The 25,026-nt window shown below is 41.3% G+C and overlaps 1 protein-coding gene across 1 annotated transcript; it reads left to right on the top strand.

Moving 5' to 3' along the window:
* Nucleotides 1-325: 325 nt before the first annotated feature.
* LOC112251999 (guanine nucleotide-binding protein subunit beta-4-like) lies at nt 326-23,580 on the top strand. The gene is given in 11 exon segments (XM_042322937.1): nt 326-527; nt 13,692-13,814; nt 14,066-14,104; nt 16,227-16,333; nt 18,134-18,197; nt 19,785-19,947; nt 20,195-20,261; nt 21,458-21,507; nt 21,510-21,658; nt 22,642-22,858; nt 23,049-23,580. Coding segments are annotated over 10 exon segments (1,020 nt in total). The 5' UTR covers nt 326-527; nt 13,692-13,757; the 3' UTR covers nt 23,156-23,580.
* Nucleotides 23,581-25,026: the final 1,446 nt, after the last annotated feature.

A 25,026-nucleotide genomic window follows, 5' to 3' on the forward strand; every position in this document is an offset into this window, starting at 1 on the left:
CAATAGCTTTTCACGCACACCATTGTACCTATTTGTTGTATGTACTCCGTTCTTTCGTTTTATTGAGGGCGCTGACAGACAATACCATTTTCCTGTGGGTAAAACAAAGCTATTGCGACACGATTGATTTGCTCATTATTGTACAAGAAAAACGGACACTTAAGTAAGTAGAGCAAACTCACTGAAATAAATGTAAAAACGTGTCTTATGAATACGTTTGAACATGTTTTAGAAATAGGTCATATTAAAACACACTACATCTCTGTGAGTGCACCCCTCCGCGCACTGTTGCCATGTTCCCAGTTTCCTCATGGGTGTGGTGATTAGATTGGTTGGTGAACATTCTGTCAAATCCTGACGGAGTTGCGCGAGTCCCTGGCCCTTTAAATCAGTTAAATTGTCTTAAAATTAATACCGCTATCTTGACATTTCTTTCACAACCGAGACCATGTTTGCCATTTGAAAACGGACTATCGTGACACTGATTGGAACGACGTGGACAGTCCCCCCCAAAAATCCAGTTTCAGGTAATAACGTGTGCTAAACGAGCTGAACCTCTTGGTATTTTCTTGCTTTTATTTCCTGCTTTGGGTACACCCTATACAATACGGTTTGATGTCGGCCTTTGTTTTGCATTGAGGTTGCAAAACATTAAGAGATTAATTGATACATTAAAAACCCCATATATTGAATAGTGTTCATCATAATAGCTACTTATATATCTTTCAAGGCTTGCTGTTTTTCTCACCGAAGCTTTTATTGGGGATGATTCGGTGTTATCGAAACGCGGCCTTGCACGTCTGACGGAAATAAACGACCTACTGTAGGCTATAGATTAATAAGACTACATTCACGATTATAATGAAGCCTTATTCAGATATATAGAGCAAGATACCGGTGGTATTCATTTTTCGTCTTTTAATTTTTTTATTTACATTTATCAATTCTAGATGACATTCTGTTCATTTGAGCGGCAACTTGTAGCAAGCCTGCTACTGTAACGGGGCGCATATATTGCTTAATTTGCTGCATATTTTGTCTTGAAAATACCTGCCACGATCATTGATATGGGTTTGGAGATATAAAATATCTCAATATTTCATTTTGTCAAAGCAACACGTGTTCAAGAATCTGTCAGAACAGAGAAGAACCTTCCAGTTCAGTGTTGAGGTGCTGTTACAACGTAACAATATTGTAACAAAGTTGGGACTTTCATATATCCTATCTCTCTGATTGTATCCACAACCCGCATTAAAATGATAGCCATTTTCCTATAGTTTCTTACAATACGCCTGTTGTCTAGTCCTGTAACTAGCGCACTGTTTGTTTTTGCTGTAGTTATTATTTATACAGTACATCTGCAGTATGATACAGTTTAAAACAATATCATGACATGTTTAATAAGGCCTCAAACCAGAAAAGTTGAGGTAATGCAGTGTTGTAAACAGCATTACTACTATCTGTTATCATAGTATGTAAACTTTGACCTGTAATACTGTAGCTGTTTGTGAACGGGTAGGCAATAAAACTTACCTAGCATGTTTTTGTTCTATCTTGTTACAGTGGCTATGCGATAAGTGGCAAATTATTTATTAGAGAAGATATGAAGATCATGATTGATATGCATCTATTTTATACTGCATGCATTTCATGCATTTCCTAATGTCTGCACTTGTAAATACTGCCGTGTAAATACTCAGCTTGTCCGGGAAATAATTAGCCTATCTGGGCAGTCAATTCGCGTGATATAATTCTCCAGATGTTTGGAATAGTCATTCTGGAAAGTGAACAAGTTGTCACCCGGTAGGGCTACCACATCTCCTTTCGTCTTCACACAGGTTTAAGTCATGTCCACCTCTTGGCAACTATGCATCACCCTATTGGAGATTGCTCCTGAGTGGCGCAGTGGTCTAAGGCACTGCTTCTCAGTGCTAGATGTGTCACTACAGTCCCTGGTTCGAATCCAAACTGTATCACATCCGGCTGTGATTGGGAGTCCCATAGGGTGGTGAACAATTTGCCCAGTGTCATCTGGGTTTGGTCGGTGTAGGCCATCATTGTAAATAAGAATTTGTAATTAACTGACTTGCCTAGTTAACAAAATGTATACACCAAAACCACCGCACCTGCTCACACACAACACACACAAAATGTTGTTTAATTCCCCCAAGACTGACATTTCATACTCGTATCACACTCTGTCACAGTGTGACGTGACCAATATCTACCACTCCAAACATTCACAATAACATTCTTACAACCATGGCTTTTGACCGACCTGTTACAGTGGTTTAACACAAAACACATATCAGATCAAACCCATTCATTACACATGAATAAGTCCTATTCAGCTAGCAATACCATTTCACCAGAGACAATGTTACTTTGAAAATTAATCCAATCTTCAATTTAAAGCTGGATACATTTAGGGCTGGCACAATTACCGTACAACTGTGTAACTGACGGTTATGAATGAAGACCGTAAAACTGTCATGAAAATAAAATATTGGTCATAACCTAATTTAATAAAATGTTTAAAAAAATGTATATATCATTTGATTTTTTTTGGGGGGTGGAACAAACAGCTGACTGAAGACGGGACAGCCTGGCACTGGTGTGGTTGATGACGTTTCTGTGGTAGCGTGGATTCTTAATGTGATTAAACTTGGTTGCTCCTTTGCTGAAACAAACAAGGTGTCGTAAGCAAACAATCTACATGCCATGCTAATGTAGAAATGGTCATTTCAAGTAATGTTAAAGGTAGACACAGCAAAATGACCTTTGCCACTAGCAGCGCCGCAGATACTGAGATGAGTGAGATGCAAGACTTTGCTCCCACACAGCCACACGCAGTATCTGCCATGTACATTGGGTTCGCTTCGGGCTGTTAGAGAATGGTAGGTTCAGACCAAAACAGCTGAGAAGTTTAGCTGAGCCTTGCACTACAAAGGTCTTCATTTTTGTGTGACCCACCATGCTGTTTGCTTTCTGCATTTACGTCATATCGCTGAGTCTACCGTTTAACTGATGTGGCTCTAATGTCAGTTGAGTTTCATATTTTAAAAAAATCACAGCACATATTGATGGGTACTCTTCCTGCTTTTACTTCCTACTTTGACTTCCTGCTTTGCTCCTATGGGTACACTCGCAATGGCCGCCAGTCCACCCATTATGCCATCATTGACTTGAATGAGGATGCCAGTTCTATTCATTCTATTTCAATGTAGCACATGCAGTCAGGAGAGGAGGAGAGTGGAAAATGTGGCTACTTTGAAGAATCTCACTTTTTTTGGTTACTACATGATTCCATATGTGTTATTTCATAGTTTTGACGTCTTCACTATTATTCTACAATGTAGAAAATAGTCAAAATAAAGAAAAACCCTGGAATGAGTAGGTGTGTCTAAACCTTTGACTGGTACTGTATACAAAAGTATGTAGACACACCTTCGAATTAGTGGATTCTGCTATTTCACCCACACCCATTAAATAGTACCCGCAAAATACCAGTCTCAACGTCAACAGTGAAGAGCGACTCCGGGATGCTGGCCTTGTAGGCAGAGTTCCTCTGTCCAGTGTCTGTGTTCTTTTGCCCATCTATACTTTTCTTTTTATTGGCCAGTCTAAGATATGGCTTTTCTGCCTAGAAGGCCAGCATCCCGGAGTTGCCTCTTCAGTGTTGGCGTTAGACTGGTGTTTTGCAGGTACTATTTAATGAAGCTACCAGTTGAGGACTTGTGAGGCGTCTGTTTCTCAAACTAGACACTAATGTACTTTTCCTGTTGCTCAGTTGTGCACCGGAGCCTCCCACTCCTCTTTCTATTCTGGTTAGGGCCAGTTTGTGCTGATCTGTGAAGGGAGTAGTACACATCGTTGTACGAGATCTTCAGTTTCTTGGCAATTTCTCGCATGGAATAGCCTTAATTTCTCAGAACAAGAATAGACTGACGAGTTTCAGAAGAAAGAGCTTTGTTTCTGGCCATTTTGAGCCTGTAATTGAACCCACAAATGCTGATACTCCAGATACTCAACTAGTCTAAAGAAGGCCAGTTTTATTGCTTCTTTAATCAGGACAACAGTTTTCAGTTGTGCTAACATAATTGCAAAAGTGTTTTCTAATGATCAATTAGCCTTTTAAAATGATAAACTTGGATATAGCTAACACAACGTGCCATTGGAGCACAGGAGTGATGGTTGCTCATAATGGACCTCTGTACGCTATGTAGATATTCTAGAAAAAAATCAGCTGTTTCCAGCTACAATAGTCATTTACAACATTAACAATGTCTACAGTCGTGGCCAAAAGTTTTGAGAATGACACAAATATTAATTTTCACAAAGTTTGCTGCTTCAGTGTCTTTAGATATTTTTGTCAGATGTTACTATTGAATACTGAAGTATACTGAATATATGAATTTAATACTGAATTTAATAAGTGTCAAAGGCTTTTATTGACAATTACATGAAGTTGATGCAAAGAGTCACTATTTGCAGTGTTGACCCTTCTTTTTCAAGACCTCTGCAATCTGTCCTGGAATGCTGTCAATGAACTTCTGGGCCACATACTGACTGATGGCAGCCCATTCTTGCATAAACAATTATTGGAGTTTGTCAGAATTTGTGTTTTGTTTGTCCACCCGCCGCTTGAGGATTGACCACAAGTTCTCAATGGGATTAAGGTCTGGGGAGTTTCCTGGACATGGACCCAAAATATCAATGTTTTGTTCCCTGAGCCACTTAGTTATCATTTTTGCCTCATGGCAAGGTGCTCCATCATGCTGGATAAGGCATTGTTCTTCACCAAACTTTGCCTGGATGGTTGGGAGAAGTTACACCTCGGAGAATGTGTTTGTACCATTCTTTATTCATGGCTGTGTTCTTAGGCAAAATTGTGAGTGAGCCCACTCCCTTGGCTGAGAAGCAACCCCACACATGAATGACCTCAGGATGCTTTACTGGCATGACACAGGACTGATGGTGGCACTCACCTTGTCTTCTTTGGAAGCTTTTTTTCCAGATGCCCCAAACAATCGGAAAGGGGATCCATCAGAGAAAATGACTTGACCCCATTCCTCAGCAGTCCAATCCTTGTACCTTTTGGAGAATATCAGTCTGTCCCTGATGTTTTTCCTGGAGAGAAGTGACTTCTTTGCTGCCCTTCTTGACACCAGGCCATCCTCAAAGTCTTCGCCTCACTGTGCGTGCAGATGCACTCACACCTGGCTGCTGCCATTCCTGAGCAAGCTCTGCACTGGTGGTGCCCCAATCCCGCAGCTGAATCAACTTTAGGAGATGGTCCTGGCGCTTGCTGGACTTTCTTGGGTGCCCTGAAGCCTTCTTCACAACAATTGAACCGGTCTTCTTGATGATCTGATAAATGGTTGATTTAGGTGCAATCTTACTGGCAGCAATATCCTTGCCTGTGAATTCCTTTTTGTGCAAAGCAATGATGACGGCACGTGTTTCCTTGCAGGTAACCCTGGTTGACAGAGAAAGAACAATGATTCCAAGTACCACCCTCCTTTTGAAGCTTCCATTCTGTTATTTGAACTCAATCAACATGACAGAGTGATTTCCAGCCTTGTCCTCGTCAACACTCACACCTGTGTTAACGAGAGAATCACTGACATGATGTCAGCTTGGTCCTTTTGTGGCAGGGCTGAAATGCAGTGGAAATGTTTTTTGGGGATTCAGTAAATTTGCATGGCAAAGAGGGACAAATTGCCATCATACAAACTGAGGCAGTAGACTTTGTGAAAATTAATATTTGTGTCATTCTGAAAACTTTTGGCCACGACTGTACACTGTATTTCTGATCAATTTGATGTTATTTAATGGACAAAAATGTGCTTTGCTTTCAAAAACAAGGACATTTCTAAGTGACCCCAAACTTTTGAACAGTAGTTGTAGTATATATAATTATATATTATATATCTATTTTTTTGGGGGTATTTGAATGGTTATTACAGGAACTGCGGTCATTTGGCTGGCCAATAACTTTCATCCGAAATTCCATGACCGTCACAGCCCTAGATAATACTAAACTATGATAATCCTTAGGATTAGGTTACAGTCAAGTCTAACAATGTGACCTACTCAGGAGAGGTGAAGTTAGTGGCCTTGTGACCGACCGTAAGAGGGTTTGGGTGAGACACACAGACAGTACTCCCAATAGAGCTCTTTTCAAGTGATGCGCGCACCTCCCGACATCTAAGGTTCTCTAGCAGAATAGCTGATGTCGGGACCTTGACAAACTGAACTGTGAGTGTGTGTGATGATCATGAAAACGCCCAAGACTGATGGCTATAGCTATTAGCAAGTCTATTATTCGTCTGGCTCTATTTGTGATATTTTCTCGCCTCACTGGCTTGCTAGGTAATCAATCCTCTGATGTCTGTGATGTTGTAGACGATAACCATCTGATCACGTGTTTCTTAATGAGGATCTGACCTTTTTTTCCAGTTTTCCCCCAAAATGACATACCCAAATCTAACTGCCTGTAGCTCACGACCTGAAGCAAAATATGCATATTTTTGATACTATTTGAAAGGAAACACTTTGAAGTTTGTGGAAATGTGAAATGAATGTAGGAGAATATAACACATTAGATCTGGTAAAAGATAATACAGAGAGAAAACCAACCGTTCTTTTGTATAATTTTTTTGTACCATCTTTTAAATGCAAGAGAAAGGCCATAATGTATTATTCTAGCCCAGGCCGAATTTAGATTTTGGCCACTAGATGGCAGCAGTGTATGTGAAAAGTTTTAGACTGATCTAATGAACCATTGCATTTTTGTTCAGAATTTGGTATCAAGACTGCCCAAATGTGTCTAATTGGTGTAGTAACACCAAACTTTTCAAGTTCATAACTGTGCACTCTCCTCAAACAATAGCATGGTGTTCTTTCACTGTAGTAGCTAATGTAAATTGGAAACTGCAGTTAGATTAACAGGAATGTAAGCTTTTTGTCCGTATCAGATATGTCTTATGTACTGGGAAATGTTCTTGTTACTTACAACGCTAATCGCATTAGCCTACATTAGCTCAACCATCCCGAGGGGGACCCACCAATCCTGTGGAGGTTTTAACTTGCACAATCTGCATTTGAATTTGCATGAGATTGTATCCACTGCTAGGTAAACAAAGAGGTTTCTAATGACGAACTGCGCTCGCAACTTTTCATGACGCGACCTGGGAATTGGTCTATAATATAACAGTTCAAAATTCAAACTAAAAGTGGGCTATTTTCAGATGCAAGTGTAACTTGAAAATCCATTAATGCTATTTTGATGTTGTGGAGTGGATGTGGATGTCAGGGAAGATTCAGCGTGGTAGCATTTGATATAGCCCCTAGCAGGCTTTCATCTAATCTTCGTATACACCTTCGGTGTGGAAGGTCTTGTCAGAAAGAGGCTTAAAGAAGGTGGAATTGGCACGTTTAAACAGTGGTGAAAATGTGAAACTGAAAGCCAATAATATTCAATGGTGCCCACGAGGGGTAGTGTCATTACAACCAAATTACCATGACAAGAAAAGTATGTGAACCCTTTGGAATTACCTGGATTTCTGCATAAATTGGTCATAAAATTTGATCTTATCTTCATCTAAGCACACTGTTTGTCTATATCCACAGTAAAAACGAGTCCTATATCGACATAACCTGAAAGGCCGCTCTGAAAGGCCTCCCTGCTCCAAAACTGCCATTAAAAAATACAGTTTGCAACTGCACATGGGGACAAAGATCCTACTTTTTTGGAGAAATGTCCTCTGGTCTGATGAAACAAAACTAGAACTGTTTGGCCATAATGACCATCATTATGTTGGGAGGAAAAAAGGGGATGCTTGCAAGCTGAAGAACACCATCCCAACCGTGAATTATGGGGATGGCAGCATCATGTTTTGGGGGTGCTTTGCTGCAGAAGGGACCGGTGCACTTCACAAAATAGATGGCATCATAAGGCAGGAACATTATGTGGATATATTGAAGCAACATCTCAAGACTTCAGTCAGGAAGTTAAAGCTTGGTCGCAAATGGGTCTTCCAAATGGACATGACCCCAAGCATACTTCCAAAGTTGTGGCAAAATGGCTTAAGGACAACAAGGTCATGGTATTGGAGTGGCCATCACAAAGCCCTGACCTCAATCCTATAGAACATTTGTGGGCAGAACTGAAAAAGCGTGTGCGAGCAAGGAGGCCTACGAACCTGACTGAGTTACACCAGCTCTGTCAGGAGGAATGGGCCAAAATTCACCCAACTTATTGTGGGAGGCTTGTGGAAGGCAACCCGAAACGTTTGTCCCAAGTTAAACAATTTAAAGGCAATTCTACCAAATACTAATTGAGTGTATTGTAAACTTCTAACCCACTGGGAATGTGATGAAAGAAATAAAAGCTGAAATCAATCTTTCTCTCTACTATTATTCTGATATTTCATAATTCTTAAAATAAAGTGGTGGTCCAAACTGACCTAAGACAGGGAATTGTTACTAGGATTAAATTGTGAAAGCCAAATATATTTAAACTCAGTTAAGGTGTATGTAAACTTCCGACTTCAACTGTATGTGAAGCCAAGAAGTTGAATCGAGGCCTGGAAGCCAAAGCTACATGTGATATTACAACAGAAGGTGCTTTGAGGACATCTTGTTGAATTTCCAGTGACTTTAACCCAGCAGACATTGTGTGTGTGTGTGTGTGTGAGGCATTATTTTGTGGGTGTGTTGTGCGTGCATGCACATGTTTGTTTATTTCACATGTTGAATTGGGAATGCATTTATGCATGTGTGTGTCAGCGTTGGTTACAATAGTGCTGAACAGGGCAGGTGGTGGCTGTTGTAGAGCCTTCCATCCATGGCCAGACTTAGGGCCTGCATACTGAGGTGGTGCCAAGCACTAAACAATAGGGAGCCAGTGCAGAGCTCCACATTGTCATCACCGTCTCTGTGCCATTCACTGGGCCTCTCATTTAGGGCTGGGTGATATGGCCAAAACATCATATGATGTTTTTTATTATAATTAAAACATTTAAAAATAGTATTTTTACCCCTTTTTTCATGATATCCAATTGGTAGTTAGTCTTGTCCCATCGCTGCAACTCCCGTACAGACTCGGGAGAGGTGAAGGTCAAGAGCCATGCGTCCTCCAAAACACAACCCCGCCAAGCTGCCTGCTTCTTGACACACTGCTCGCTTAACCCAGAAGCCAGCCGCACCGGGATCGACCCCGGATCTGTAGTGACGCCTCTAGCACTGCGATGCAGTGCCTTAGAACCCTGCGCCACTTGTGAGGCCTCATTATTTGAAATGTTTACAGTATTTGGTGGCATTTTTATGTTTTTGAATAATGAAAGTAAAAAATTTGCTTCATGAGTAGTGCATGATCCTAGGGCACGACGCATGCTGTCGTGGACAAAAATATTTACACCCTTGTACTTTTTTTCAAATAATGCATCATTTTGTCTAGAAAATTGTTGAAATTAAAACATATTTTGGTATCCACATATGTATGTCTTTGGTGTGCAGTTGAACAAAACAAAAACAATCTGAATAATTTACTAAAAGAAATCCTAAAATGGCCCGGACAATATTATTGGCACCTTCTAGAAGTAGTTTTAGAAATAATGAGATTTCAAGCAGGTGATTCTCATTCACTTTGGAATTGAACCCACCTATGGGGAGTTGAAGGTGCCTGCAATTTAACAATCACATATTCAACCAGTTTGAGTAGAGAAAAGGACTAATTTTCCTGTTTTGTGTCACTGTGTACCGCAATGAGCATGGACAAAATAAAGAAAAACAGAAAATGATCTGAGGAGGTCAGACACAAGATTGTAGCCAAACATGGACAATCTCAAGGCTATCACATCTAACAAACCAAACATTCAAATACCTTTTATAGAAGGTAAAAACCCAAACCGGTCCGTGCATCAATACCGGTATATAGTAAAAGACAGTATACCGCCCAGCCCTACTCCCAGTCCACCACTGAATATGGGTTATTAGAATCAGAGAGAGCCTCATAAATGGACATGGGAAAGGCAAAGGGGATACCTAATCAGTTGCACAACAATGCATTCAACCGAAATGTCTTCCACATATAACCCTGGATCAGAGGTGGGGTGGCAGGGTAGCCTAGTGGTTAGAGCGTTGGACTAGTAACCGGAAGGTTGCAAGTTCAAACCCCTGAGCTGACAAGGTACAAATCTGTTGTTCTGTCCCTGAACAGGCAGTTAACCCACTGTTCCTAGGCTGTCATTGAAAATAAGAATTTGTTCTTAACTGACTTGCCTAGTTAAATAAAGGGAAAATTTTAAAAAAATTAAAAAGAGGGGTCCGGGGAAACTGCCTTAATTGCCATCGGCCCCCGAGAAGCAGTTGTTGAGGCTTAACGCCTTCGAGAAATGTGTCATTTGAGTAGAGTAAACATTCCAGATTGAACCTTTTTAGGGCATACTTTTGAAGTCTGTCGTTCTAGAAATGTAGTGTTCCATTTTTGAGGATTGAATTAATTATTTTGCATTTCACAGGCGCAAATATGTTTAATTAAGCATATGTGCATAATGTTATGTTTAATAGTTCAAATGGAATGAGCTTATATGTTGGCCAGTGAGACATGTAAGCTACTTTATAGTGTAAGGCAGCAGCAAGTCACTGGTAAGCTGACGTCAAAGGCTCTGCAGGGGGCTTGCTTCAGCATGTGTCATGACGGAAACAGCATTCCCAGACAGAAGTGTTGCTTTCTCCGCTGTCTTACCTTTGTCAGTGCGCTTCCTATCTGATGCAGACATATTTTTTAAATGTATTCTGCAGTGGAAATAGAATGGCAAACAGTCTTCAATAGAGCCTTGAGTAGAATAGTTTTGGAATAAGAAGGTTGTACGTACAGTGGCATTCAAGTGAATATACAGTATGTGTGTATTAAAATATATATATATATATATATAATCTCAAACACCAGTCCGGACACCTGCTGAAGCAAGGCCCCTGCAGAGCCTTGACTTGTAGTGTGTGTGTGTGTGTACACTGCTCAAAAAATAAAGGGAACACTAAAATAACACATCCTAGATCTGAATGAATGAAATATTCTCATTAAATACTTTTTCTTTACATAGTTGAATGTGCCGACAACAAAATCACACACAAATTATCAATGGAAATCAAATTTATCGACCCATGGAGGTCTGGATTTGGTGTCACACTCAAAATTAAAGTGGAAAACCACACTACAGGCTGATCCAACTTTGATGTAATGTCCTTAAAACAAGTCAAAATGAGGCTCAGTAGTGTGTGTGTCCTCCACGTGCCTGTATGACCTCCCTACAACGCCTGGGCATGCTCCTGATGAGGTGGCAGATGATCTCCTGAGGGATCTCCTCCCAGACCTGGACTAAAGCATCCGCCAACTCCTGGACAGTCTGTGGTGCAACGTGGCATTGGTGGATGGAGCAAGACATGATGTCCCAGGTGTGCTCAATTGGATTCAGGTCTGGGGAACGGGCGGGCCAGTCCATAGCATCAATGCCTTCTTCTTGCAGGAACTGCTGACACACTCCAGCCACATGAGGTCTAGCATTGTCTTGCATTAGGAGGAACCCAGGGCCAACCGCACCAGCATATGGTCTCACAAGAGGTCTGAGGATCTCATCTCGGTACCTAATGGCAGTCAGGCTACCTCTGGCGAGCACATGGAGGGCTGTGCGGCCCCCCAAAGAAATGCCACCCCACACCATGACTGACCCACCGTCAAACCGGTCATGCTGGATGTTGCAGGCAGCAGAACGTTCTCCACGGCGTCTCCAGACTCTGTCACGTCTGTCACATGTGCTCAGTGTGAACCTCCTTTCATCTGTGAAGAGCACAGGGCGCCAGTTGCAAATTTGCCAATCTTGGTGTTCTCTGACAAATGCCAAACATCCTGCACGGTGTTGGGCTGTAAAGCACAACCCCCACCTGTGGACGTCGGGCCCTCATACCACCCTCATGGAGTCTGTTTCTGACCGTTTGAGCAGACACATGCACATTTGTGGCCTGCTGGAGGTCATTTTGCAGGGCTCTGGCAGTGCTCCTCCTGCTCCTCCTTGCACAAAGGCGGAGGTAGCGGTCCTGCTGCTGGGTTGTTGCCCTCCTACGGCCTCCTCCACGTCTCCTGATGTACTGGCCTCTCCTGGTAGTGCCTCCATGCTCTGGACACTACGCTGACAGACACAGCAAACCTTCTTGCCACAGCTCGCATTGATGTGCCCTCCTGGATGAGCTGCACTACCTGAGCCACTTGTGTGGGTTGTAGACTCCGTCTCATGCTTCCACTAGAGTGAAAGCACCGCCAGCATTCAAAAGTGACCAAAACATCAGCCATGAAGCATAGGAACTGAGAAGTGGTCTGTGGTCACCACCTGCAGAACCAAATCAAATCAAATCAAATCACTCCTTTATTGGGGGTGTCTTGCTAATTGCCTATAATTTCCATTTGCACAACAGCATGTGAAATGTATTGTCAGTCAGTGTTGCTTCCTAAGTGGACAGTTTGATTTCACGGAAGTGTGATTGACTTGGAGTTACATTGTATTGTTTAAGTGTTCCCTTAATTTTTTTGAGCAGTGTGTATATATATGGTACACAGTACCAGTCAAAAGTTTGGACACCTTTTCATTCCAGGGTTTTTCTTTATTTGTACTATTTTCTACATTGTAGAATAATAGTGAAGACATCAACACTAGGAAATAACACATATGAAATCATGTAGTTACCAAAAGTGTTAAACAAATCCAAATCTATTTTATATTTGAGATTTTTAAAGTAGCCACCCTTTTGCCTTGATGACATCTTTTCACATTTTCTCACAATTGTTATTTATTTTCCAATGTGGAACAAATAAATTCCCTAGCAGACTAATTGCTAAATTATCGAAATGGAACTTAAACACTAATCCAAGGTTGCGTCGCACCACATCTGCATTGCTTGCTGTTTAGGGGTTTTAGGCTGGGTTTCTGTACAGCACTTTGTGACATCGGCTGATGTAAAAAAGGGCTTTATAAATACATTTGATTGATTTGATTCTGGATAGAATGCTGCAAAAATGAAAGGGGCCTGGCGCTCCAAACATTTCTGAAGAGTGCTCTGTGACCCACATTCAGGCTCCCCTAGGTAAAGGAAGTGGTCTCACACACACACACACACACACACACACACACACACACACACACACACACACACAGCCTAGTGTTATAGTACAGTAACACCCTTCATTTGCACATCAAATCATATTCAAACAATCAATGGCCGGGCATGGAGCTAAAGCAGCACAGTGCAAAACACCAGGCCTGATTGAGTGGAAAAAGTCAGTCTATGACCTTTTGAACCAGACTGGAGGGGATTGAAGACCCGGGCCTCCCCTAGTAGTGCCTGTGTCTGGGTACAGGCTGCCTGTGTCTGGGTACAGGCTGCCTGTGTCTGGGTACAGGCTGCCTGTGTCTGGGTACAGGCTGCCTGTGTCTGGGTACAGGCTGCCTGTGTCTGGGTACAGGCTGCCTGTGTCTGGGTACAGGCTGCCTGTGTCTGGGTACAGGCTGCCTGTGTCTGGGTACAGGCTATTGCCCCTCCACTCAGGCCAAAGCAGCCCCATCCACAGGATGTCCATGTTTATTCCAGCCTAGGGAAGTGCTCCTCTGAAAGTTTGTCTGTCTGTTTTGCAGGTATCAACTCGTCTGTGTTTTTTTTATTTTTACAAACCCAGTATTCCTGAACACATCAGAGGGACAATGAGTGAGCTGGAACAGTTACGGCAGGAAGCAGAGCAACTACGCAATCAAATCCGGGTATGGGGTGTGTGTGTGTGTGTGTGTGTGTTGATTCCTTGACTCGAGAAATCTAAACCGTAAAGATCTTTGCAGAATAATGTTTCAGATAAGCATTCGATGCCATTCCTTGGCATCTATCTATCAGCCATTCAAATCATATTATATTCATACTGGAACTACTGTCTGATATACTCTGTTTCCTTAGCACCTTATATGTTAGCACCTTTCAGTCTCTCAACTCTGAACTTTGCCATGTTGTTTTTTTACAGGATGCTAGGAAAGCCTGTAGTGACTCCACTCTTTCACAGGTAAAGGATTTAACAAATTTACTTACAGTTTAACACATTTACTTACAATTTAAGTCGGAAGTTTACATACACTTAGGTTGGAGTCATTTAAAACTCGTTTCTTTCATCCACTCCACAAATTTCTTGTTAACAAACTATAGTTTTGGCAAGTCGGTTAGGGCATTTACTTTGTGCATGACACAAGTAATTTTTCCAACAATTGTTTACAGACAGATTATTTCACTTATAATTCACTGTCTCACAATTCCAGTGGGTCAGAAGTTCACATACACTAAGTTGACTGTGCCTTTAAACAGCTTGGAAAATTCCAGAAAATTATGTCATGGCTTTAGAAGCTTCTGATAGGCTAATTGACATCATTTGAGTCAATTGGAGGTGTACCTGTGGATGTATTTCAAGGCCTACCTTCAAACTCAGTGCCTCTTTGCTTGACATCATGGGAAAATCAAACGAAATCAGCCAAGACCTCAGAAAAATAATTGTAGACCTCCACAAGTCTGGTTCATCCTTGGGAGCAATTTCCAAACGCTTGAAGGTACCACGTTCATCTGTACAAACAATAGAACGCAAGTATAAACACCATGGGACCAAGCACCCGTCATACCGCTCAGGAAGGAGATGCGTTCTGTCTCCTAGAGATGAACGTAGTTTAGTGCGAAAAGTGCAAATCAATCCCAGAACAACAACAAAGGACCTTGTGAAGATGCTGGAGGAAACAGGTACACAAGTATCTTATATCCACAGTAAAACGAGTCCTATATCGACATAACCTGAAATGCCGCTAAGCAAGGAAGAAGCCACTGCTCCAAAACCGCCATTAAAAAGCCAGACTACGGTTTGCAACTGCACATGGGGACAAAGATTGTACTTTTTGGTGAAATGTCCTCTGGTCTGATGAAACAAAACTAGAACTGTTTGGCCATAATGACCATCATTATGTTTGGAGGAAAAAGGGGGAGGCTTGCAAGCCGAAGAACACCTAACTGTGAAGCACGAGGGGTGGCAGCATCATGTTGTGGGGGTGCTTTGCTGCAGGAGGGACTGGTGCACTTCACAAAATAGATGGCATCATGAGGGAGGAAATGTATGAAGATATATTGAAGTAACATCTCAAGACATCAGTCAGGAAGTTAAAGCTTGGTCGCAAATGGGTCTTCCATAAGGATCATGACCCCAAGCATACTTCCAAAGTTGTGGCAAAATGGCTTAAGGACAACAAAGTCATGGTATTGGAGTGGCCATCACAAGCCCTGACCTCAATCCCATAGAAAATTTGTTGGCAGAACTGAAAAAGTGTGTGCGGGCAAAGAGGCCTACAAACCTGACTCAGTTACACCAGCTCTGTCAGGGGGAATGGGCCAAAATTCACCCAAATTAGTGTGGGAAGCTTGTGGATCGCTACCCGAAAAGTTTGACCCAAGTTAAACAATTTAAAGGCAATGCTACCAAATACTAATTGAGTGTAATTGAGTGTATGTAAACATCTGACCCACTGGGAATGTGATGAAAGAAATAAAAGCTGAAATAAATCCTTCTCTCTACTATTATTCTGATATTTCACGTTCTTAAAATTAAGTGTTGATCCTAACTGACCTAAGACAGGGAATTGTTACGAGGATTAAATGTCAGGAATTGTGAAAAACTGAGTTTAAATGTATTTGGTTAAGGTGTATGTAAACATCCGACTTCAACTGTACATAGAAATAAGTGCATGTTACAACTTGGATCAAGCTATCTTGTGTGCTTGTTAAAGCCAAACATTTACCACCATCTACATATACATGACCTGTTGGTATCCTTCCAATCGCAACCAGTAAGCAGGCTTTCGGGATAAGGAAGTACATTGTTACGCTTGAATTTGAGCCTCTTTTGACCATCTGAAATCCCAGGGGGTTTCTAGTCTTACCATGTAGACCCTGTATCCGTTTTGATTGAATATTAACCACTAAGCTAAGACTCAAATAGCTGTGAAACAAACATAGCTGTGAAGCAAATGGCGTAGCTATTAGGCTATGAAATAACATTGACATATTTGGATTGAACTCCAGACTAGCCTGAAGTTTATGAAAGGCTGTGGTGTATTATGCTGATGATGTTTCCTTTGGGCCTGGTGTCTTGGCAGATCACAGCTGGTCTGGACTCAGTGGGCCGGATACAGATGAGGACGCGGCGTACTCTCAGGGGCCACCTCGCCAAGATCTATGCAATGCACTGGGGCACCGACTCCAGGTCCGGCAATGCTACTCCTGATACTGTAGTACTACTATACTTCAACTACTACAATACTACTACTACTACTACTACAATATTTCTACTACTACTACCATATTTATAGTACTACTACTATTACTACTACTACTACTACAATACTTGTACTACTACAATACTTCTACTACTACAACAGCAATATGTCTACTACTACAATAATTCTACTACTACTACTACTACTACTACAGTACTTCTACTACTACTATACTTCTACTACTACAATACTTATACTGCTACACTACTTATACTTTACTATTACTTTACTACTACTATACTTGTACTACTACTATAGTTCTACTACTGCTATACTACTTCTATTCGGTTACTATACTTATATTGACATAATACTACTACAATACTACTACTTATATAATACTACTACTACTACACTAATAATATTCTACTATACTACTACTACTACTATTACTATACTTCTATTGACATAATCATTCTACTACTACAAGACTTCTATTTATATAATACTTCTACTACTTCTACACTATTTATACTACTACAATACTTCTACTACTATACTTCTATTGATACTGATATTTTACCTCCCTTGATTCTAAATGTTTTTGTCCTTTTTATTTTTGCCTAAGTCCTATGAGGTAACTCTAATGAAAAGCACTATAGAAATGAAATGTATTATTATTAGTACTACTACTAGTTTGTACCACTACTGCTACTATACTACTAATATACTACTACCACTACGGCTGCTATACTACACCACTACTACTACTACCACCACTACTATCACCACTACTAAAACTCTATATTCTTAAGCACTGGCTGCTTGTGTCCTGTGGGTTTTGGACAGAAAGTCAAAAGTTCCTTTCACTGTTAGAACTGTATTGAATCCATAACTAGCTATGTGCTACTAGTTCAATACTACGCCGCATGGAGCAGAGGCACATTTTTAACCAATCACTGTACTGTTGCCATGCGGACTAGTACAGTCGCATCGACTGATTTCAAATTGATACTCTGATTTTAAATGTGAGCCATTGGAGTACAAGTATGCATGTTTTACCAGTGCTCATTCGTACAGCTCCCAAATACATCCGATTTGTGCGTCTGCACTCTGAGTGAACCACCTGGAGGACAAACAGCCTGTGTTTATTTTATATACAGTAGTTGACATTTTAGCAGCACAGCTCTCCCTTTATTGAGCGCTTGGCTCGCTACAGATGGGGGGTGGGGTGGGGGGAACAGGACAACCCACTTCCTATCAATAGAGAGATGGAAACAGACAGTGGGTGGCAGGGAAATGGGGGGGTAGGCGATCTCCCTCTCTTTCTGTCCCTAATTTTTCTCTATCATTACCTCTCTATTCTTCCTCCCTCTGTCGCTCTATTGGTTTCCTTCCCCGTCTCTCCACCTTTCTCTCACTCTCCCTCTCTTTCTCTCCCTCTCTTTCTCTTCCTGTCTCCACTCTCGACTGTAGCGCCTTTTTAGATAACTGAAGCAATTAATATTACATGAAATGGCTCATCCAAAGTGGTCGCTATCCTGGAAGGCTCGTACAGCGATCCTGGCATGTGGGGTGTCCCACCAGAGTGGGGGGGGGGAAGTAGAGGTCTCCAGAGTCACACCGTATTTAAACTGCTTTGGAAGTAGAAGGTTTTCTGGCTACATTAGTTATGCATGCATTAGGTGTCCTCTAACTAGCTCCATTGCTTTTTTTTTGTATGCCAGTGTGATGTGATGACAGGTCAAACCCTTCAATATAATGAAACCATACTCTCTGTCGTCTAGGTTACTTGTAAGTGCCTCCCAAGATGGCAAATTAATCATTTGGGACAGTTACACAACTAACAAGGTAAGACTTACATTATACTGCACCTGTGTGACCTCTCTCAAATAGTGAGACGTTATACTGCACCTGTGTAACCTCTCTCAAATAGTGAGGCGTTATACTGCACCTGTGTGACCTCTCTCAAATAGTGAGAGTTATACTGCACCTGTGTAACCTCTCTCAAATAGTGAGGCGTTATACTGCACCTGTGTGACCTCTCTCAAATAGTGAGGTGTTATACTGCACCTGTGTGACCTCTCTCAAATAGTGAGATGTTATACTGCACCTGCGTAACCTCTCTCAAATAGTGAGACGTTATACTGCACCTGTGTGACCTCTCTCAAATAGTGAGACGTTATACTGCACCTGTGTGACCTCTCTCAAATAGTGAGACGTTATACTGCACCTGTGTAACCTCTCTCAAATAGTGAGTTGTTATACTGCACCTGCGTAACCTCTCTCAAATAGTGAGATTAATACTGCACCTGTGTAACCTCTCTCAAATAGTGAGTTGTTATACTGCACCTGCGTAACCTCTCTCAAATAGTGAGATTAATACTGCACCTGTGTAACCTCCTCTCAAATAGTGAGACGTTATACTGCACCTGTGTGACCTCTCTCAAATAGTGAGACGTTATACTGCACCTGTGTGACCTCTCTCAAATAGTGAGACGTTATACTGCACCTGTGTGACCTCTCTCAAATAGTGAGACGTTATACTGCACCTGTGTAACCTCTCTCAAATAGTGAGACGTTATACTGCACCTGCGTAACCTCTCTCAAATAGTGAGACGTTATACTGCACCTGTGTGACCTCTCTCAAATAGTGAGACGTTATACTGCACCTGTGTAACCTCTCTCAAATAGTGAGTTGTTATACTGCACCTGCGTAACCTCTCTCAAATAGTGAGATTAATACTGCACCTGTGTAACCTCTCTCAAATAGTGAGATGTTATACTGCACCTGCGTAACCTCTCTCAAATAGTGAGAATAATACTGCACCTGTGTAACCTCTCTCAAATAGTGAGTTGTTATACTGCACCTGCGTAACCTCTCTCAAATAGTGAGATTAATACTGCACCTGTGTAACCTCTCTCAAATAGTGAGATGTTACACTGCACCTGCGTAAATTCCCTCTCTCAAATAACATCAAAGACAAACGGACACCAGTAAAATACCTCACGCTGTAGCAAACATTGCTATCCTCGTTGTCCTTGGTTCTTTTCTGCATACTGTCTTACATTCTACTCCTGAGTGATTAAGTTAAGCATGGTTGGGTTCAACTCAATTTCCAATTAGGTCATATCAGGAAGTAAATTCGCCCTGACTTAAATAAAGGTTAAATAAAAAAGTGAATTTGTCTGAAAGAATTGCCTCCTTATTTTCTAGGATATTTCTATTCCCAAATTTGAATGTCAATTCACTTCAGGATGGATCCTAACATAAGATCTGAACGCATAACTTGAACTTGGACTTTGGATGCCACAATACAGGTTATGTGTGCAGAGCTCAAGGATTTAGGATTTGGTCCTTTCTGAATGGACATAATTTTCTGTTGTACAGCCCTGGTGCTAACAAGCGTTAAACAATAATGTGTGTGTGTTCCGTAGATGCATGCCATCCCGCTGCGCTCCTCCTGGGTGATGACCTGTGCCTACGCACCCTCTGGGAACTACGTGGCGTGCGGAGGCCTGGACAACATCTGTTCTATCTACAGCCTGAAGACCCGCGAGGGAAACGTGCGCGTCACCCGCGAGCTACCCGGACACACAGGTACACACTGGAGAAGGCTTTTTTTTAAAGAGGCGGAATACTGCCATTTTAGAGGAAATGGAACAATTTCAACTCATCAACGTCTTTGATTGGTTCAAGCCCAGTTTATCTTATACTAAGAATATTTCATTTTAAAAAGGATGCTCTGAGAACCGCTATGAAATGTAGCGGTAATGACATAATATGGTATTGATGTTAATACTGCGTATTTAGCCCAAAATGGTTATTTTCAACCTCTATTTTTCAGGCTATTTGTCTTGCTGTCGTTTCCTGGATGACAACCAGATTGTCACTAGTTCCGGGGACACAACCTGGTGAGTTTATTGATGTAGTGTGGGAGGAAGAACACAACTTGACTCTCTAGATCAGGGGTACTCAAGTACTATTCTAGAAGTTTTTAAGAGTTCATTTCCTGCAATTCTACACATTTCGCAGACCAACAAATGCCAATCCCTGACCTAAACCATCTAAACTGGAGCAACCATTTCAGTAACGGGCGGATTAGTTTAGAATTATTTTAGTTATTTATCTTTGTATAGTATGAGATCAATTAATCAATCAATGTGCGTGCAGAAACATAGATATTATATACCTGCAACAAAGCATTCTGGGAAGAATGATTATGAGGCCTCTTCCAGGTCTTTTCACGCAGAGAACAGAGTGGGCTCCTGAGTGGCGCAGCGGTCTAAGGCACTGCATCTTAGTGCTAGAGGCATCACTACAGACCCTGGTTCGATTCCAGGCTGTATAACAACCGGCCGTGATTGGGAGTCCCATAGGGCGGCGCACAATTGGTCTAGCGTCGTCTGGGTTAGAGTTTGGCCGGGGTAGGCCGTCATTGTAAATAAGGATTTGTTCTTAACTGAATTGCCTAGTTATAAAAAGGTGAAATAAAATAAATAAAAAACTGAAATGAATTAAACTCAGTTGAGTAACCACAACAATGTGTAGCTTTGATTCAAATGACATTTCATTTATTCTCCACGTGGTGTCAATTTCAATCCCTCTGGCGTTAACCCCACTAGAAGCAACCCTCAGATATAACATTGGTGTCAACCCAACTAGTATTAACACTCAACTATAACACTGGTGTTAACCCTACTAGAATTAGCACTGGTCTTAACCCCACTAGAAGCAGCACTCAGATATAACACTGGCTTTAACCCCACTATAATAATTAACACTCAGATATAACACTGGCTTTAACCCCACTAGAAGCAACACTCAGATATAAGATTGGCATTAACCCTAATAGAAGCAACACTCAGATATAAGATTGGCATTAACCCCACTAGAAGCAACACTCAGATATACCCCTCAACACTTTTTACCTTAACATCTAGATTTTTACCTTAACACCTGTGTGTGTCAGACTGTAACACACACACACACACACACACACACACACACACAAACAGGAGAAACCAGTGCACCTCCCCATTCATCATCCAATCATTTCAAGTCTCAACATCTTCCCTGTACCCCCCCCCTCCCCCACTCTCTGTATCAGTGCTTTATGGGACATCGAGACGGGTCAGATGGCCACCAGCTTTACGGGCCACACGGGGACGTGATGAGCCTGTCCCTTAGTCCCGACTTCAAGACCTTTGTGTCGGGGGCCTGTGACGCCTCCTCCAAGCTGTGGGATGTCCGGGACGGCATGTGCAGGCAGTCCTTCACTGGCCACGTGTCCGACATTAATGCTGTCTGCGTGAGTAGTAGACCCAGGAGTTATATAGTGTTTTGATATGAATAACTTTTACATTGTAGGATGGTAATTAACATACAGCACACAAACATGTTATCATAAAGCTTTCCAGACCAGATACAACAAATATTATATTTGGTATATCACATTCACTTTTTTTGCTAACATCGCCAGAAAACGATACAGATTTGTCTGACAATGTAATCTGATTCTTATTCAAGTAAAAAGAAGACAACCTGAAAATGGATTGTAGGATATAAGGAAACTAAATGGGTCTTTCTACAAATAGACGACATTTTGGGTAGTTTAACATTTTACATTCTGTCATAAAGAGTACATGTTCAACTTCATGAAAAAACATGTTTTCCCATCTCAAGGGGTAAAATTTAAAAAAGACTATATTAAGTGCCATTTAAAGTGCAATTAAGTAACAGATTAGACTATCACTGTTGAGGCTTTTATTTTAAATTTGTCATAAATCCCCTTGTGACAGGGAAGCTTGTTGTGTGCAACAGGGATGGGCAATTGAATGAAAGCTTCACAAACAGCCTAGAAATGTTTTAACAATTCACTTCATTCTGGTTGATGTGTTATGTTTCATGCACTCCGTTTTCCACCACAAAAAGAAATAAGGGGAAAGAAAACACGATTTGACTATTATCTGTATAATTCCAGGTATCTCGATCTTGCCAACTAGCGACACATTTGAACCATTCTGGAAGTTTGTTCCAGTGGTGAACAGCTTTTACAGAAAATTCTTACTTTAACATCACGATCACCTTAGATTATTATAAAACATCATGTCACAATTAGATGAAGCAGTGAGTGTAGAAAATGTGTAAGATAAAGTACACTGTTATAACTTAATTCACTATACCTAACCCATTCTCTCTTGTTATAACTTAATTCACTATACCTAACCCATTCTCTCTTGTTATAACTTAATTCACTATACCTAACCCATTCTCTCTGTCTTTGTGGTGCAGTTCTTCCCCAACGGCAACGCCTTTACCACGGGCTCGGACGACGCCACCTGCCGCCTGTTTGACCTGCGCGCCGACCAAGAGCTGATGATGTACTCGCACGACAACATAATCTGCGGCATCACCTCAGTGGCCTTCTCCAAGAGTGGCCGTCTGCTGCTGGCCGGCTACGACGACTTCAACTGCAACGTGTGGGACACCCTCAAGGCCGAGCGTGCAGGTACGGTAGTGGAGGGGGCCGCACCAGGCCACTAATTCAAATCCCTTTTTTAAATGTTTTTTAAACACAACCTTTCTCAAACACTGGCTGTACGTTCACTCACAATGACTCCCCCTTCTATTGTTCCCCTTGCTCTCTCCATCTCCACCTCTCTCTTCTCTCTCTTCTTCTCTCTCTCTTCTATTTCTAGGTGTCCTGGCCGGTCACGACAACAGGGTGAGCTGTTTAGGCGTGACAGACGACGGCATGGCTGTAGCCACGGGCTCATGGGACAGTTTCCTCAGAATCTGGAATTAAACCCTCCAGCTCACGTCCTCCTCTCTCCCCCCTCCACCATTCCACCCACTCATACTGCTGGGTTTGGACTTGAGGGTGAACACTGTCTCCCACCACCAACGTCCCCGTCCACCACCTCCCACCTTCCACCCGTCCAATCCACAGCCAGAGTAACAACTCTTTCTACATTTTTTTTTTTACCCACCTATTCATTACACAGATCTCTCAGTACCCACAGGTAGAATGACCAATCAAAGAAAAAAAAACAACCTCGCATCCCCTCTTGTTTTTGGACAGGTGAAGCACTAGAGCGCATGTTACCGTGGTTACCGCCAAATTAGAGGACAGTCCCGTGTGTAATATGTAAATGTATATATAAATACAGTATATATGCATAGCATTGTGTGTGTGTGTGTGTGTGTGTGTATATATATGCATATATAATGTGTATGTGTGTGTGTATATATATGCATAGCAGTGTGTGTGTGTGTGTATATATGCATATATTATGTGTGTGTGTGTATATATATAACATAATATATATATATCTATATCTATATATATATATATCTATATATATATATCTATATCTATATATATATCTATATCTATATATATATATATATATATATATCTATATCTATATATATATCTATATATATATCTATATATATAGATATATAGATATAGATATATATATATAGATATATATATATATATATATAGATATATATATAGATATATAGATATATATATAGATATAGATATATATATATATATATATAGATATATATAGATATATAGATATATATATGCATTGTGTGTGTGTGTGTATATATATGCATATATAATGTGTATGTATATATTTTTGTAGTTTTTATCCCTGCCCTTTTTGTTTTATTTGCCTTACATTGTTTAATGTATATAATATTCACAGTACTAGACGATAACACAATTCTGATTTTGTCACTTGCCTCATGTACAACATAATGGACATTTCTGTGTGTGTGTGTGTGTGCGCGCGCGCATGTGTGTGCATGTGCACGTGTGATGGTCTACCGGCAAAGGCATGCACACATGTACTGTAACTAAAATACTGTATATTCATGTTGATGATAGGTAACGATATGAGTTATGAACTGGTGGCATTCCTATCAACAAACATGTTGTTTTTGGAACACAACTGTTGTGGTCGTTTTGTAGAGACTGACTAATAACGTTAGTTTTTTTTAGTCATGCCGCAGTTTTAGCCAAATCCCTTTTTCTAGAAACTAGTTCATCTAGGCTGTGATACACAGCCACTGTAGTTGTTGGAGGCACAGCCTCTCTGCAGTCTAACAAACTCAAAACAGCGTGAAACTACAGCCTAAAGCCCTTTACAAACGGGGTCTTGGGCTACGTTCAAAACCGCGATTGTATGGCAAATAGTATTACATCACGCCCACGCCTTGCAAATCAACAATAGTGTGATATGTAATACATATGTTGCGATCAATTACTAATAGAGGCTTTACTGCATATACCCCAAAGGCCAAAGCCTTTACATTTAACCTTTATTTAACTAGGCAAGTCAGTTAAGAACAATTTCTTATTTACAATGGCGGCCTCCATCTGACCACTGAGGATAGGGGAAATCTAGGGCCCAATGGTATCAAACGTAGGGCTCCAAACTGACAGGGGAAGGTTCCAAGGAGTGTGATCCTGGGGCTACTGTGAGCTAGCTCAGGCCTATATCATAGGACTAAAGAAGTACAGAGAATTGGAAATGCTTGCAGCCTATACAGTCTCTACCAGAGGCTGGTCAGTCGAAGCATTAAGATGTGAAAAAAATGACTGCTCAATGAGCTGTGAGTAAATCCTTGTCATTCCTTCCCCGAGTGGACTCGAGGGAA

Source organism: Oncorhynchus tshawytscha, linkage group LG06 (genome assembly GCF_018296145.1).
Source record: "Oncorhynchus tshawytscha isolate Ot180627B linkage group LG06, Otsh_v2.0, whole genome shotgun sequence".
Classification (NCBI taxonomy): domain Eukaryota; kingdom Metazoa; phylum Chordata; class Actinopteri; order Salmoniformes; family Salmonidae; genus Oncorhynchus; species Oncorhynchus tshawytscha.